The 17702-nt window shown below is 47.0% G+C and overlaps 1 protein-coding gene across 2 annotated transcripts in view; it reads right to left on the bottom strand.

Moving 5' to 3' along the window:
• The window catches only part of NR1D2 (nuclear receptor subfamily 1 group D member 2), a 44967-nt gene extending 29489 nt beyond the window's left edge, over positions 1-15478 (bottom strand). For both annotated transcript variants that reach the window (XM_044293018.1, XM_044293019.1), the window contains exon 1: positions 15181-15478. In XM_044293018.1, the coding sequence (XP_044148953.1) occupies positions 15181-15205 (25 nt within the window). In that variant the 5' untranslated portion in view covers positions 15206-15478. The remainder of the gene's footprint in view (positions 1-15180) is intronic.
• Positions 15479-17702: the final 2224 nt, after the last annotated feature.

The raw sequence follows: 17702 nt of genomic DNA, 5'->3' as shown, positions 1-17702 counted from the left end.
CATAACAGACTGGCTTGATCGGAACAATATATAGGCATTTGTTTTCTAAATGTGTTTTTTTTATATTTTTTCCTTTTACCTTTTTGTGGTGGTCGCGGGGTGGAGGAGGGGTGAGGAGTGGTTTTGGGTAAGAGATCTGGTGCAGTAATATGGCGGATCAAGTGGTTTGGGGGGGGTTTTGGGATGGATTGCGGTGCGTCTCTTTGGGGGAGGGGATTGGAGGTTGGGAGCTTAAATAGTTTTCTTTTCTGGGAATCGATCGATTGATTTGATGTCGATTAAAATCTTAACTTGGAATGTTCGGGGTTTGGAGGATAAGCTAAAAAGAAATTAACATGAAAGAGTCATATCTTTACTTGTGTGACCAGAGAAGAGTCATATTTTCAAGCTCTGACTCATCTCAGGTTAATTTTCATATGCATCAAATCGTTTTTTTACACAATAAAAGCACAGAGAGCTATGGGGACTGGATATTGCAGACGTGCTAGTATATACACAAAATCCCAGTGACAGGTTCCCTTTAAGGTGGCCTATTAGTAACATTTATAACTTGAGAAAGGGGTATGGTATGAAAGAGAGGGAACTAAAAGAGTTAGCTGTAGGTGCTATGAAGGAATCTTCCAGGAATAAAATAGAAAAAAGAATAGGGAAATTATGGAGAAGGCAAGCCGGGCATAGTCAGATTTTCTTCTGGATAAGGCACAGCAGAAGCTTTTGTTTAAGGGACAATAATATTTTGCCGAATCGGGCCGCCCAGGGAAACTGTTGGCTAGGGTGGTTTCGAATCAGGATTAAAAAAAAAAGAAATAACAAGTATTCGTTCATCTGAAGGATTAATTATAGATGATCTAGAATCTATTAAAGGAATGTTTGTTAAGTATTTTGCGGACTTATATAAATCAGATAAGAATATCCCAGATGAAATGATGGATGCATATCTGGATTCTATTTCCCTACCAGTTCTAACGGATATTCAAAGAGAATCTCTCGATCAGGAATTCTCTCTGCAGGAGTTGGAGGCTGCAATAAAGGCTTGCTCGGGAAACTCCTCCCCTGGTTCAGATGGATTCCCATATAAATTTTACCGTAAATATAGGAAGGTTATCCTCCCTTGTTTATTGAAGGTATTCATAGAATCAGTGGAGGATGGTACCCTTCCGGAATCAATGATAGAAGCCGTAATAATATTAATATTAAAAAAAGGCAAGGACCCCTTAGAAACGGAAGCATATAGACCAATCGCCTTATTGAATACCGCTACAAGGCTTGCTAAGGCTATTACATCAATTATATATTCGGATCAGAATGGTTTAATCCCTAACAAGGGTATGCATTATAATTTACATCGAGTATTTGCGAATATACAGTCTTCAGGGGAAGTCTCTCGCTTCATCCTGTCTCTTGATGCCTCTAACGCTTTTGATAGGGTGGAGTGGAGATTCCTCTGGAAGGTCTTCGAAAAAATGGGATTTGGAGCTAAGTTTATAAACATGATTAAGCTTCTGTATAAGTCCCGCAAGGCCAGATTGAATTTTAACGGGGGCTTGACAGACAGCATTCTTTTGAATAGAAGTACCTGTCAAGGATGCCCCCTTTCCCCATTACTATTCGATATATATATATATCGAGCCTCTTGCTGCTAAAGTAAGGCAAGATTCTGGAATTGTAGGGTTTGGGATACTCGGATGGGAGGATCGTATTTCCTTATATGCAAATGATGTATTATTTTTTATACAGAATACTAATATTACACTCCCTAGAATTATTCAAATAGTTAATTCCTTTGGTGAAGTATCAGGTCTGGATATCAATTGGTCAACTCTTTTGACCTTAGACAGTTTTGAATATCTTGAAGATTTCTGACTCGTTTGAATATTTCGGCACGTTGATATCTCCTAAGATCGAAGACTATTTGCTCCTTAATCTGATTCCATTGATAACTAAAACGAGAGCCAAAATTGCGACGTGGCTCAGACTTCCTCTATCTAGAGCCGATAGAATATCCCTAATTAAGATGGTGATCCTACCCCAGTTCCTATACATTCTGAGGAACTCCCCAATATGGATTGAGGATAAATTCTTTACATTAACCTTGAGAATTATTAATGATCTAATTTGGGGCAGAAAGCATGTAAGACTTAAAATGGAACATATTTATATACCCTTGGAAAAGGGAGGGTTGAACCGTCCATATTTTAAAGGTTACTTTATATCCGCACAGTTATGGCTTTTTTGCGAATGGAAAAATAGTCCATTATGCAGGATCCTGGTGAGTAGATCTTCCTATGATAGCATGTTTACCTTACTGGAATCGACCAATTATGTAAAATACAAGAGGAATATAGAAAGGCTGGAAAACTGTTTAGAAAGTCCTGGTGTACTATTAGAGGATGGTTAGGAATAAAGGGATCTTTGGGTTGTACCCCTCTTTAGCACAATTATTATTTACAACTTTTAGATGAATTGGTAGGGGATCAGTATTGGCAGAAAAATAATATTTTTTATGTTGCACGGGTAATGAGGACTGGGGAAATACTTTCATTTTTGGAGTTAGCCCAAAGAGAGAATATAATTAATTTATCTTGGTTTAGGAAAAATCTGTCTTACAGGTAGATACTCTTACACCTTTAAATGATCTAATGGGAAATGCAGAACAAGCTTAAGATTGCTCAATTTTATAAATTATTAGTTAAAGCACTATTTAATAACACATCCTCTCCTGGACAGGGGCTTGGGGAGTTAAATGTTTAATCCTACAATTAGATGACTGGGAGAACATATTGTCTAATCTAAGATTAGTGTCCCACAACTTTAATCACGTTTTAGTTCAATTTAATATTTTACATGGAATTTATGTTACGCCACTGTGGCTTAATAAATGTGGTGTAAAGAACACATCCAATTGTCCACGGTGTCATTCACCAGGTGCTGACTCCACGCACATTTTTTGGTTTTGTTCAGAATTAAAAGAATATTGGGCTGCGATTCACAACTTTATTACTCAAAAATTGAAGGTAGCAATTCCTTTTAGGGTGGAATGCTGGATATTGGGTGATCTCTCCAAGGTAAAATGTCATAAATACAAAATAATTATTTTGATAAAGGTAATGTTTATAGCAAGACTTTTGATTACACGGGTTTGTTATTTACAGGATATTCCAAATCTGACTATATGGCTTAACTTGGTTAATGAGATTAAAAAATATGAAAAGGTTCTCTATAAACAAAGAAATATAGAAGAAAAATGGATCAGGATATGGGGTGATTGGAAATTAAAAATTTCCTTGCCCTGACTCCTCCTCATTCAGAGAGACGCACCGCAGTGGGAGGGAGGGTAGAGAGGGTATTAAAGGGTAGGCTTAAAAAGGAATAAAATTAATAATGAGTTGGATATTAATTTGTATGGAGAATTTTGTTTGATTCGTAATAACATTTTTGAAATTAAAAACCAAAACCAAAAAAACTTGGGGCTGTTGAGAAATTCATACATGCACATCTAGCGTTCTATTGTACACCTTGTCATTGTCCCTGCGATAGAACAGCACATGCTTTGTCCCTCTCCCTTCAGCTCCTATGCTTACATAATTCCCCTGGGGCTGTCACACTCCCTCCCCATACTAAAAACACATGTTTGGTTAAGAATGTCCTTGTGTCTCATTTAAGTGGGATCAAAGCGACGGAACACGTGTTTTCTCTGCACAGCACGTATAACACATTGAAAATCCATTTTCTATAGAAATGTGTCACCTGCTCTCCTGGACTAAGCCCGATTTATCATTTTATCTCCTTATTTTAACCCAGACATACCAGACCTTGGATTTCTACAGCAGATGCACATGCGGCTACCCGCTGTGGTTTACATTTGGGAACCCCAGCAATGATTGACATACTAATTCTTTTTTTATCCAGAATCCTTTTTAAATCAATAGGACAGTTATATTAGGAATTTTTTGTATACAGATTGCAGCCACACGTGGCATATACTGGTGCAGGGACTCCAGCATAGATTTTGCAACAAATCAATGGCCAAATCCACGAGCTGCATGCAGATTTTGCTGAGGATTTAAAGTGTAACTGCTGTCTCATTTTTCATACCCTAATTGTATAGTGCACCCTGCTGCATAAATGCTTTTGTGCTTTAAAAAGTAATCATTTTCAGTTTTACCTGATAACACCCAGAAATGTGTGCTACTTTCCTATTCTGCAGCCTCTTCTCACAGCGTTGTGATGTGCAGCCGTCTCCTCTCTGATAAAAACAAGAGAAGGGAGAGCACTGGGAGGAGGAGCACAGCCCTGAGTACTGGGGAGAGCACTGGGAGGAGGAGCACAGCCCTGAGTGCTGGGGAGAGCACTAGGAGGAGGAGCACAGCCCTGAGTACTGGGGAGAGCACTGGGAGGAGGAGCTCTGCCCTGAGTACTGGGGAGAGCATTGGGAGGAGGAGCACAGCCCTGAGTACTGGGGAGAGCATTGGGAGGAGGAGCACAGCCCTGAGTACTGGGGAGAGCACTGGGAGGAGGAGCACAGCCCTGAGTACTGGGGAGAGCACTGGGAGGAGGAGCACAGCCCTGAGTGCTGGGGAGAGCACTAGGAGGAGGAGCACAGCCCTGAGTACTGGGGAGAGCACTGGGAGGAGGAGCTCTGCCCTGAGTACTGGGGAGAGCATTGGGAGGAGGAGCACAGCCCTGAGTACTGGGGAGAGCATTGGGAGGAGGAGCACAGCCCTGAGTACTGGGGAGAGCACTAGGAGGAGGAGCACAGCCCTGAGTACTGGGGAGAGCACTGGGAGGAGGAGCTCTGCCCTGAGTACTGGGGAGAGCATTGGGAGGAGGAGCACAGCCCTGAGTACTGGGGAGAGCACTAGGAGGAGGAGCACAGCCCTGAGTACTGGGGAGAGCACTGGGAGGAGGAGCTCTGTCCTGAGTACTGGGGAGAGCACTGGGAGGAGGAGCACAGCCCTAAGTACTGGGAGGAGCACAGCCCTGAGTACTGGGGAGAGCATTGGGAGGAGGAGCACAGCCCTGAGTACTGGGGAGAGCCCTAGGAGGAGGAGCACAGCCCTGAGTACTGGGGAGAGCACTGGGAGGAGGAGCTCTGCCCTGAGTACTGGGGAGAGCACTGGGAGGAGGAGCACAGCCCTAAGTACTGGGGAGAGCACTGGGAGGAGGAGCACAGCCCTGAGTACTGGGGAGAGCACTGGGAGGAGGAGCACAGCCCTGAGTACTGGGGAGAGCATTGGGAGGAGGAGCACAGCCCTGAGTACTGGGGAGAGCACTAGGAGGAGGAGCACAGCCCTGATTACTGGGGAGAGCACTGGGAGGAGGAGCTCTGCCCTAAGTACTGGGGAGAGCATTGGGAGGAGGAGCACAGCCCTGAGTACTGGGGAGAGCACTAGGAGGAGGAGCACAGCCCTGAGTACTGGGGAGAGCACTGGGAGGAGGAGCTCTGTCCTGAGTACTGGGGAGAGCACTGGGAGGAGGAGTACAGCCCTAAGTACTGGGGAGAGCACTGGGAGGAGGAGCACAGCCCTAAGTACTGGGGAGAGCACTGGGAGGAGGAGCACAGCCCTGAGTACTGGGGAGAGCATTGGGAGGAGGAGCACAGCCCTGAGTACTGGGGAGAGCCCTAGGAGGAGGAGCACAGCCCTGAGTACTGGGGAGAGCACTGGGAGGAGGAGCACAGCCCTAAGTACTGGGGAGAGCACTGAGAGGAGGAGCTCTGACCTGAGTACTGGGGAGAGCACTGGAAGGAGGAGCACGGCCCTAAGTACTGGGGAGAGCACTAGGAGGAGGAGCTCAGCCCTGAGTACTGGGGAGAGCACTGGGAGGAGGAGCTCAGCCCTGAGTGCTGGGGAGAGCACAGGGAGGAGCAGCACAGCGCTGAGTGCTGGGGAGAGCACTGAGAGGAGGAGCACAGCCCTGAGTGCTGGGGAGAGCACTGAGAGGGGGAGCTCAGCCCTGAGTGCTGGGGAGAGCACTGGGAGGAGCACAGCCCTGAGCGCTGGAGAGAGTACTGGGAGGAGGAGCAGCACAGCCCTGAGCACTGGGAGGAGCAGCATAGCCCTGAGTACTGGGAGGAGCACAGGGAGGTGGAGCAGCACAGTCCTGAGTGCTGGGGAGAGCACTGGGAGGAGGAGCAGCACAGCCCTGAGCACTGGGAAGAGCAGCATAGCCCTGAGTACTGGGGAGAGCACAGGGAGGAGCAGCAGCACAGCTCTGAGTGCTGGGGAGAGCACTGGGAGGAGGAGCAGCACAGCCCTGAGGACTGGGAGGAGCAGCATAGCCCTGAGTACTGGGGAGAGCACAGGGAGGAGCAGCACAGCTCTGAGTGCTGGGAAGAGCACAGGGAGGAGCAGCAGCACAGCTCTGAGTGCTGGGGAGAGCACTGGGAGGAGCAGCATAGCCCTGAGTACTGGGGAGAGCACAGGGAGGTGGAGCAGCACAGTCCTGAGTGCTGGGGAGAGCACTGGGAGGAGGAGCAGCACAGCCCTGAGCACTGGGAAGAGCAGCATAGCCCTGAGTACTGGGGAGAGCACAGGGAGGAGCAGCAGCACAGCTCTGAGTGCTGGGGAGAGCACAGGGAGGAGCAGCAGCACAGCTCTGAGTGCTGGGGAGAGCACTGGGAGGAGGAGCAGCACAGCCCTGAGGACAGGGAGGAGCAGCATAGCCCTGAGTACTGGGGAGAGCACAGGGAGGAGCAGCACAGCTCTGAGTGCTGGGAAGAGCACAGGGAGGAGCAGCAGCACAGCTCTGAGTGCTGGGGAGAGCACTGGGAGGAGGAGCACAGCCCTGAGTGCCTGTGCTCTGACAGAAAGTGGAGGAGGAAGGGCTGCTTTAGATTTTGCTATCTCCTGAATGGTAGCAGCTAGAAACATGCAACTGGTCTTGTTTAAAAAGCTGACAGTCTAGAATGACAGCTAAAGTCCAAGCAACACAGGAGAAATCACTGTTAGAAATTGAGTTGGGAATAATCGCACAGGGAGGAGGAGCAGCACAGCCCTGAGCGCTGGGAAGAGCGATATCTTCCCATGTCCTGAACATATTACTGTCATTCTGGTACTGTCTGAAGGTTGGAATGTCAGCTTTCAATAAATGTAAAGCCCATATCTCTAGCTGGTACCAAACCAGAGATATGAGCAGCTAAAGCAGCTGCCCCCCCCCCCCCCCCCCCCCCCAGTGTGGAGGATAATGAAGGAGCAGCTGCAGAGCTGTTTAAGCAAAATCTGTAAAAACGATCTTTAATCCCCTGCCGGCGCTTCTCTAGTCAGGCTTGAAGTCACAGAGGCAGCGGCCTCCTTGCTTCAAGTCACGGTAACCACGCCCCCTTCCCTGCCCCTTCGCTGTGACTGACAGCTGGCAGTTCGGCAAAGCCAGCCGAACTGTTGTGCATAAGCGCTGTCAATCACAGCGAAGGGGCAGGAAGGGGGCGTGGTTACCGTGACTTGAAGCAAGGAGGCCGCTGCCTCTGTGACTTCAAGCCTGACTAGAGAAGCGCCGGCAGGGGATTAAAGATCGTTTTTACAGCTTTTGCGTCATCTGCCTGCAGGAAGAAAATGATCATTACAAACATGCTGCTGGCTACTCTCGGGTACTGCTGCCGGCTTGGGCTGTTTGTTGGAGGTGACAGGTTCCCTTTAAAGGGGTTATCCCATGAAAATAATACAGTGAAAGTATTCACTGTAGTATCACAATATACATGCAATATATATTGTTTAAAGTTGTTTTTATGCACATTTTCCTCTCTGGTAGCGCCCCCTGCTGTTTCTCATGTGGTCAAAATCTCTGGTCCACCTTATACATTCAGAGGTGGACTGACATGCTCAGTCACTTCCCGGCCTTATTCCCCTCGTCTCAGTGAAGACACCTTTCATTCATACGTTCCTAAATTTATAGAACTATACAACTACAGACGTGGACAAAATTGTTGGTACCCTTTGGTCAATGAAAGAAAAAGTCACAATGGTCACAGAAATAACTTTAATCTGACAAAAGTAATAATAAATTAAAATTCTATAAATGTTAACCAATGAAAGTCAGACATTGTTTTTCAACCATGCTTCAACAGAATTATGTAAAAAAATAAACTCATGAAACAGGCATGGACAAAAATGATGGTACCCCTAGAAAACACAGAACATAATGTGACCAAAGGGACATGTTAATTCAAGGTGTGTCCACTAATTAGCATCACAGGTGTCTACAACCTTGTAATCAGCCATTGGGCCTATATATATGGCTCCAGGTAATCACTGTGTTGTTTGGTGATATGGTGTGTACCACACTCGACATGGACCAGAGGAAGCAAAGGAAAGAGCTGTCTCAAGAGATCAGAAAGAAAATTATAGACAAGCATGTTAAAGGTAAAGGCTATAAGACCATCTCCAAGCAACTAGATGTTCCTGTGAGTACAGTTGCACATATTATTCATAAGTTTAAGATCCATGGGACTGTAGCCAACCTCCCTGGACGTGGCCGCAGGAGGAAAATTGATGACAAATCTAAGAGACGGATAATCCGAATGGTAACAAAAGAGCCTAGAAAGACTTCTAAAGAGATTCAAGGTGAACTTCATGCTCAAGGAACATCAGTGTCAGATCGCACCATCCGTCGTTGTTTGAGCCAAAGTGGACTACATGGGAGACGACCAAGGAGGACACCATTGTTGAAAACGAATCATAAAAAAGCAAGACTGGAATATGCCAAACTACATGTTGACAAGCCACAAAGCTTCTGGGAGAATGTCCTGTGGACAGATGAGACAAAAATCGAAGTTTTTGCCAAGGCACATCAGCTGTATGTTCACAGACGAAAAAATGAAGCATATCAAGAAAAGAACACTGTCCCTACTGTGAAACATGGAGGAGGCTCTGTTATGTTCTGGGGCTGCTTTGCTGCGTCTGGCACAGGGTGTCTTGAATCTGTGCAGGGTACAATGAAATCTCAAGACTATCAAGGAATTCTAGAGAGAAATGTACTAGCCAGTGTCAGAAAGCTTGGTCTCAGTCGCAGGTCATGGGTCTTGCAACAGGACAATGACCCAAAACACACCGCTAAAAACACCCAAGAATGGCTAAGAGGAAAAAATTGGACTATTCTAAAGTGGCCTTCTATGAGCCCTGACCTCAATCCTATTGAGCATCTTTGGAAGGAGCTGAAACATGCAGTCTGGAAAAGGCACCCTTCAAACCGGACACAACTGGAGCAGTTTGCTCATGAGGAGTGGGCCAAAATACCTGCTGAGAGGTGCAGATGTCTCATTGACAGTTACAGGAAGCGTTTGATTGCAGTGATTGCCTCAAAAGGTTGCGCAACAAAATATTAAGTTAGGGGTACCATCATTTTTGTCCATGCCTGTTTCATGAGTTTATTTTTTTACATAATTCTGTTGAAGCATGGTTGAAAAACAATGTCTGACTTTCATTGGTTAACATTTATAGAATTTTAATTTATTATTACTTTTGTCAGATTAAAGTTATTTCTGTGACCATTGTGACTTTTTCTTTCATTGACCAAAGGGTACCAACAATTTTGTCCACGTCTGTATATCTCTTTCTAGGCAGTGGAGAAAATGCCATAAAAATCAAGCTCCATATATCACAGGAAAAAGCGCAAAAATTATTTACATAACTGAAGGGTAAAAAAAAGGTATGGCTTTTAAAGACGCCTGGTTAAGAAGGGGGGTCTGCCATGGGTGTTCCCTTTAACCCTTTACGGACATTTTACATCTGTTTTTTACTCCCTGCCTTCCCGGAGTCATAACTTTTTTGTTTTTCCATTCACATAGATATTTGAGGGCTTGCTTTCACTTCAGATTTCACTTTCTCATGTCATCACTTAATATATGCACACAATGTAGTGGGAAGCTGGAAAAACATTCCAAATGGGATGGCTTGTATTAACTTTCTCTACATAATAAAAGCTTTTTGCTGAAGTGACACAAGCCCTTTAAGTCTCACGCTGCCCTTCAGTATCCGGCACAGGCACAGTACAGGAAAGATGCTCCCCGGCAGTACTGCAGCACGAGACTAGGAGTCAGGGCCTGGCGTGATCACGTTTACAGTGCCTGGTCCTGTGTTGATTACCGACTTACAACAAGTTGACTATGAGTAAAATACCTACAGAATTACGAAACTTTACACAACTCCAGAGCTTGGCACCAACAGGTCAAATAGGGTTGTGTGTATGTAACAGCTGAAATCTGTACACATCCATATATGCCTGCTGGCCCTAGACATTACTAATGAGTAAGGAGTTCCAGAAAGACTTGAGAAACACTTAGCCACGTCTTATTGTTGGGGTGTGACCACTGGGGTTGATGTTGATCACAAGAACAAGGGCCATTTGAATGGTTCAGCAGTTACACTCCGTTCTTCTGACATTCTTATACAGTTAAAGGGGTTATCCGAGAGTATAAAAAGCCCCCACCCCATATGCTGGGCACACACTGAATATACTTACCCCGCTCCTGGTCCCCACACCGCCGCTTCTCCCCATGCGCGGATGGAAACATCCAGTGTCGGGGGGGGGGGGGAGCAGCTAATGGCAGATGGGGATCAGCATCCCTAGCATCACCCGCGATGCTACTAGGAAGGCTCGTTCCCATCTGCCATTGGCTGCTCAGTCCCGACACCGGATGTTTTCATCCGCGCACGGGGAGAAGCAGCAGCGGCAGTGCGGGGACCAGGAGCAGCGCAGGGAGTGGGGAGCCAGGTAAGTATATTCAGTGTGGGGGGCTTTTTATACTTTCGGAAAACCCCTTTAAATGGACTGCTGCTCCATGCAAACTAGAGAACACAGGAATCCAAAGCTTGTGATCAGTGGGGCCCCAGTAAATCAGACAAATCCACTATCCTGTGGGCAGGCGATGTGTCTGTCATGGGGCAACCCCTTTGGTACCAGCCGGAACGGATTCCGAACTTGAAATATTTTTAAAGATGTAAAACTGAATACCGAATTCATTCCCTGAAGTCTCAAGCGACTTTGGGTGAAACAAATTTTGTCTCCACAGAAGCATCACATTTTAAGGCTGTTACGGAGACAGATTTCTGTACGGCATTAAAATGAAGTGTTAGAACGAATTGACTTCAGATCTATTGAGATAGATTCGCTCAACACTAGAAATAAGTAGAGAAACACTTCCAAATTAATTCAGTTTCATTCATTCCTATTGCCACAGGTGTATAAAATCCAGCCCCTATAATGGGATGTCATAAACGCTCCCGTAGGTGTAATGTGTAGTATCCCCACACTTTTTGTCCATATAGTGTACCTAAAGGCTTAGTTCACACACTGCAGCTGCTGCATGAGGCCAACATCCCACCCAGAGGCTGCCAATGGCCATAACATTTTGAAGGTAATTCCTCAGTTTTAACCACAAAATCGACTACAGAAGGAGGGTGGTGTTTTGGCAACCTCTGAAAATTGACCCTGTCTCAGGCCTAATTCACACAGTAGTATTCTGCGCAGTATTTGTAAGCCTAGGAGTGGGTCAACTGACCAGTTGGAAACACTAGAACTTTTTTTCATCCTAAAAGATAACTCTAGGGCTGCGGTTTACAGACTGGGGGACATTTATCAAAACTGCTGGTAAGGGAACTGGCTTGGTCACCCACAGCAACCAATCAGATTCCATCTTTTGGAAAATGAAAGGATCAGTCTGATTGGTTTCTATGGGCGACTAAGTCAGTTTCGATAACTGCCCCACTGTGCACATTTTAGCGATCGCTGCTGTTTTGCAATGCTGCACTTGCCCCTTCAGATTTTACAGGTACTATAACCAACAGGCAGTGGTGCTGCTATAGCCTGCGGGTCTCTTTTCAGAAGCCATGTTGTCGGCCATTGACTATTATTTACAAAGCAAAATGCATCAGAATTGTGCCAAAAAGCTGGTGTACATGCCTCGCACCAAATTGGTCATATGTTTTAGACACTTTTTGCACCTCAAGGGGCGTGACAAAGATGAAGGGGGCATGCTCCAAGATTTTGGAGTAAACCAAGCCATCCACCGTGGCATATCTTCATTCTTTTTAATCAGATTTTTTTATTAAACATTTTGCAAGTCCCCGCCTACTTGAACCAAATCGCCTCATTAGCATATGAGGTGCCAAAACAAACTAGGACCATAGCGGACGAAAGGGGGTGTTCTTTGAAGAAAAAAAAAAAAAAAAGCGGAGAGACATCACTGGGGCCGCACTGTAAGGTAATATAACTATTTCAATACACGTATCCTGGAGAAAGGCCCTCTTTAAAGTGGTTATCCGACCCCTGAAATACCCTCATACACATTGCTACTTACCTCACTCCCTGGCACTCACATCGCTTCTGAAGCGCCCGCACAGCCGCTACTGCATCTCCCCGTCGCGTGGATGAAAACATCCAGCGTCGGGGGATGGCAGCCAATAGCAGGCGGTGACGGGAACAAGCTTCCCTAGCATCGTGGTTCCACCATTGTCTTCACTGCGCTTTGGTCCATGCATGAAAACTAATGACTGACTGCACTGCAGTAAAGTGCCGCTTGAGGCTGCAGCGCCACACGTGCCCCCGTCTGTGCCAGAAGTTTACACGCAAGGACCACAGCACAGTGAAGGCAGCGGTGGACCAGTGGAGCTGGAACCTAGGGGCAGAGGTCAGGTAGATAAGGATTGGACATGCTGGATTCCAAGTGCCCAATCCTCTTGTTCTGTTGGAGATAAGACTAGGGATGAGCAAACTGATTTGTCTCATTGGCAGGAGTTCTTCCCTGTGAGGGGCTGTCCACACAGATGAAGAAGCGCCCACCTGCCTGATGAATGACAGGGCAGGACAGGACATCGCACCCAGCCCTGACAATCTGGCATCTGCGTTGCTCCTCCAAGTGGTGGCACAGGCGCTCTTCTTCCAGTTCGGGAGCTGTGACTGTTCATGCGTCACTACCCAAGGTTTAGCAGAGCATGCGCAGTTGGGGCTCAAGTAGCAGAGCCTCTGTGCCTCTACTCGGAGCAGCAGTGCAGATGCCATATTGTCAGGGACGGGCGAGGTGTCCTGCCCTGTCATTTAGGCAGGTTGGTGCTTCTACACCTGTACGGACTGCCCTGCGCAGGTGAAGAACTCCTGCTCATGAGTTACAATCCATCTGCTCATCCCTAGAGAAGACTCCACTGGCAGCAGTATCCCCCTCACCTTCCTACCGAGAATACAGGATTGTTGGTTCAAGCAGGAATGTGTACAAGGAGACTGGGGGTGATGGTTGTCAACCAAAGGAGCATTCCCGTGTATGGCCTGACTAAAGGCTCATGCACACAAACACGTGCCGATGCTCGTATATTGCAGACCCGCTGTTTGCAAGCCACAATACGGGCACAGACTGCACACATTCCTGTGCATGCGCCCTAAGTCTTAGGCCTCCCACGGGTCGCAAATAGCAGATCTGCAACATACAGATGTGGTCTGTGTGAACCACAATTTTCACTTGAAGCACTTATTAAAAAAAAAAAAAAAAAAAAAAAAAAAGCCTATTCTTGTCTGCGAAACGGACATGTTCTATAATTTGCCGCTCGGAACACGGATCAGTTTTTCATTTTTTTTTTTTGCGGACCTATAGAAATGAACGTGTCCATGTGCGACCTGCAAAAAATGCAGATTGGACACGGACCAAAAATAGTCATGTGCACGAGGCCTAATGTGGTCACTATAGGACAGGGATAAGCAACCTTTGGCACCCCAGTTGCTGTGAAACTACAACTCCCAGCATGCATACTTACTCAGCGATTATTGTAACTCCCCTAGAAGTGAAAGGAGGATTCTGGGGGCTGAAGTTGCCGATCCCTGTTATAGGACTAGGACTTATAGGGGAGATTTATCAAACTGGAGGAAAGTAGAACTGACTTAGTCGCTCGTAGCAGCCAATCAGATTCCTCCTTTCACATATCGGAGCTCCTTTGGAACATGAATCTGGTTGCTATGGGCGACTAAACTAGTTTTCCTTTACATCAGTCTGAAATCTCCCTGTGTGTAACATTCATACAGGGGGCACAGGACACCCAGCCCGCAGTCAAACTCCCACCAGACACTTGTCACCTACTTAAAGGGACAAGCCCATTAAAAAGAAATAAAATCCCTACTTAGGACGCCTGCGCAACGCTGCGGATTCTGATGCAGAATTTTTGGGGACTGAAAATCGGTTCTATTCACTTGAATGAGGCAGCAAGTAGAGGGATTTCTGCAAACCTCAGGCGACTGAGAACTCGCCCTATAGGCATGGCTAAACCATTACACAGTGCAGATAAAAACTGTAATTAACCGTATTTCACAGTACAGCAAACCAGAACTAATAAGAAATATCACCATAGGCAAAAAAAAATAATCCTAAAGTGGAGCTCCCCTTTAAATGTACACAAGGAACAACTAGTATATTACAGTAATATCAGTGGGCGCCATATAACCACGTTTATTCATTCTGCCCGTCTACCGGTGGCAGAATACGGACTCTACCGTCCGTGTGACAGTTACACAACCAACACGAAACGCGTCCGGTTAATCCCCAGGGCACCACGTTCCTCGCAGTCACAAGGCCTAACTCATGCCGCTCTCCCGCGGCTCCTGACACACGTGTTCTCGCGAACGTCACATGTCCCATCGTCCAGCCAATCAGCGAGCGCCAGGAGCCAGCCTGAAAAGGACTACGAAGAGGCGTGGCTTCAGTCACTCGGACCCGGCGCTGATTGGCTAGAGAGTTCAAGTCTGGAATCCACGTGTTGCTGAAAATAGGTCACGACAGCGCATCCCCTCCGGGAGCCTCACGTGGAGAGCCACTCGGCGCCCTGTCTCATTATATAATCACTACGTCACGAGCGCTAACGTCCAATCAGAAGGCGCGCGGGGCAGAACGTAAACACAGGCCGCACATGGCCAGGGCGGCGAGTCCATGTGAATGCGCTGGATGACAGGAGCCAGACTGGAGAGGCTGGCGGCCGCCCCCTCCTGCCTGTCACCCACTCTTCTGTCCCCCCCACCATTCCCTGCTCCTGAATACTGGCAGCTAGGCTTAGGCATGCTGGGACTTGTAGTCCGACAACAGCTGGGGTAAAAACGTCTACCTAACCCTACTTATGCAGTCTAGAAACGAGTGTTAAAAAGCTCCGTCCCCCGGCTAGTCCTGTGCCCTTTTAACTCTTCCCTCCCCGAAATCCCCGCTCCCAGCCTCACCTGCGTTACTCTCCATGTTAGACATGGCTGCGGCTTAGAGGTTGTGCACAAAGGGGTCTTCAGCGTGCAGGTGGGGGCTCCCCGCGTCCTCCTTCTCTCCCTCCTGGCTTCAGCTACTCATTCTGCCCGCAGATCCATGTCGGGGGAGAAGGTCTGGTGCCCTGCTGGGTGCCCTCCTTCCTCCTGGCTGCTGTGGATGTGCAACAAGTTGCCTTGGTGTCCATACAACCAGTTGTCAGAGTGGATGTCCCCCAGCGTCCTGCTCTGTGTAGCCTGCTGGAACTATGTTTGCTGGTGCTGTGACACAGCCTCCTCCATGGGGCGGATCTCTGTGCTTGACATGAATTATCCATAGCAGAACATGCTTCTTCCAGCAGCAGCTCCACCTCTAGGTGGGCAGAGCTCCCAGGCAGCAGGTCCCAACACATGTCTGCCAGAAGTGGGCTAACAGGTGCCGCCCCCCATGGTTTCTGAAGCTTTCTGTAGGACATGATGTTACACTGACATTCCCCAGTCATTGGGATGAAGCCGATCTCCAGCCATCTGTCTGTCAGACGTCTGCTGAGATGTCATATTCCGTATTCAGATTAATGGGAGGATTGGCCATAGACCCTACAGGGGGCCTCTCAATCCCTCCTGATGGCTGCAGGCCAGGTACATAATGATCTGATGCTCAATGGCCACAGGTGCCCTCCTTAACTCAACTGCATTACTGTCCTCATGACGAGTTCTGTTGTCCCTCCTTACTTGTTTTGTCCCGTGTTCTATCAATTTGGACCCCCCTATAACATGGGGCCACTTTTCGTTTTTTTCCAGGGCCACTTTAAGTTCCAAATCCACCCTTGACCAGAAGGTTCCCCTAGCACTGCCCGCAGTCAGCAGGTTTGACTGCCCCCTAAATGGCTACCCCTGCTACATAGGGGCTAGTAGACCAACTCCTAAACAACTCTTCTTTCTATTAACAACAACTGTGCCTCTGGCAAATTAGTCTTCAAGTGTCCCCTGTGCTTCTCCAGCCGGCAAGTGTCCCCTGTGCTTCCCCAGCCGGCAAGTGTCCCCTGTGCTTCTCCAGCCGGCAAGTGTCCAGCGATCTCTGTGACATCCACTCCTCTCCAGATTTGATTGACAGCAGATGTCTCAGGAGGCATCACAGAGGTCAATCAAGCCTCGATGAGAAGGACTGCAGGACACTTGGAGCAGAAGTTGGCCAAAGTGCTTTTTCTGCAGCATTGCCGATGGAGCACATAGATAGATATGTTGAGAAAGGTCTCACTGACCCCTGGATGTACCACAAATGGTAAAACAAACTTTGTAATATACTTTTTTGAATTTTGTGTCCAGTGACATTGTGAGGGCCAATGCCATCAAGTGACATGACTCTGCCAAAAAATAAGTAGAAAGAAGCCACGGCACTCCAAATGGATCCAATTAACTTCTTTATTACACCTAGTGCAGCAACGTTTCAACCTAGCGGTCTTTATCAAGCTCTCAGTACACAGATAACATAGTGAACATATAAATAACACTCCATGACCTCACATTGGTTACAATTAGGCCCTACCCATTAACCCCCTACATACCTTCTAAAATCTTATACATATTTTAACATCGCCATTATCCTTCTCTTATAACATACCGTGCCATCATGCTGCAGGAGCCTCCGTCTGACCCTCTTCACTCAGGTGTAGCCAAATATTCTCACGCTGATCGGTGCATCCTCGGCGTCCCTGGATTCCATCTGCGCCTGCGCTGTGACGTCACTTCTGCCCTTCTAAATGCGCTTCCGCCAGGTTATGTTCTATTGTCATGCGCCGGAATTCCTGATCACATGACACTACCGTTCCAGTGACGTAATGTCACCTGATCCTGCCTCGATCTCACGGCAACACCTTTTTAGTAGCATAACATCACCTGACCATCAGTTGCCATGCTACAGGATGCTATTGCTCAATGATATCAGATACTGGGAAAACCTCTAAGCGGAATCTCTCAATTACATGATGCAGGCTGTCTGGTGCACACCACAAGAAGAATATTATATTCCAAAAACCATATATTAAATATATTTAATATTGTACACAAGGTACTGCATCGGAGGGGTCTATCGTGACATCCTTTAGGGGTACATTCACAACTTAGTTTCAATATTACCATAGGGTGAATTACATGGTGTTATTCAAATGGCTGTTAAACAGGTCTCCCACCATTCATCAAGTGGCTGGTACATAGAGCAAATGTTCCGGGGGTAGTAAGCCCTCAGTCCACATGCTCATCCAGTCCTGTATTCACATTCATTCATAGGGGTGTTTAGTTCTTGTTATCTATGCTAGAAATTGTGGGAGGATAAAAATGGATACACCTAAAAGCCTTCTCTATACAAGTGAACAAATTTCAAGGGAGCATTCCTGAATAAACCCACAGTTGATTTGATTAAACGAAAATGGGAAACAGAAAAGAAACAGCTTATTAATACCGAACTACACCTATCCACATTAAGGGAATACTACAAGGCTGAACGCATA

The sequence above is a fragment of the Bufo gargarizans genome, chromosome 5 (genome assembly GCF_014858855.1).
Source record: "Bufo gargarizans isolate SCDJY-AF-19 chromosome 5, ASM1485885v1, whole genome shotgun sequence".
NCBI lineage: Eukaryota > Metazoa > Chordata > Amphibia > Anura > Bufonidae > Bufo > Bufo gargarizans.
The sequence above is the reverse complement of the archived record's forward strand: the minus strand, read 5'-3'. Positions and strand labels throughout refer to the sequence as shown.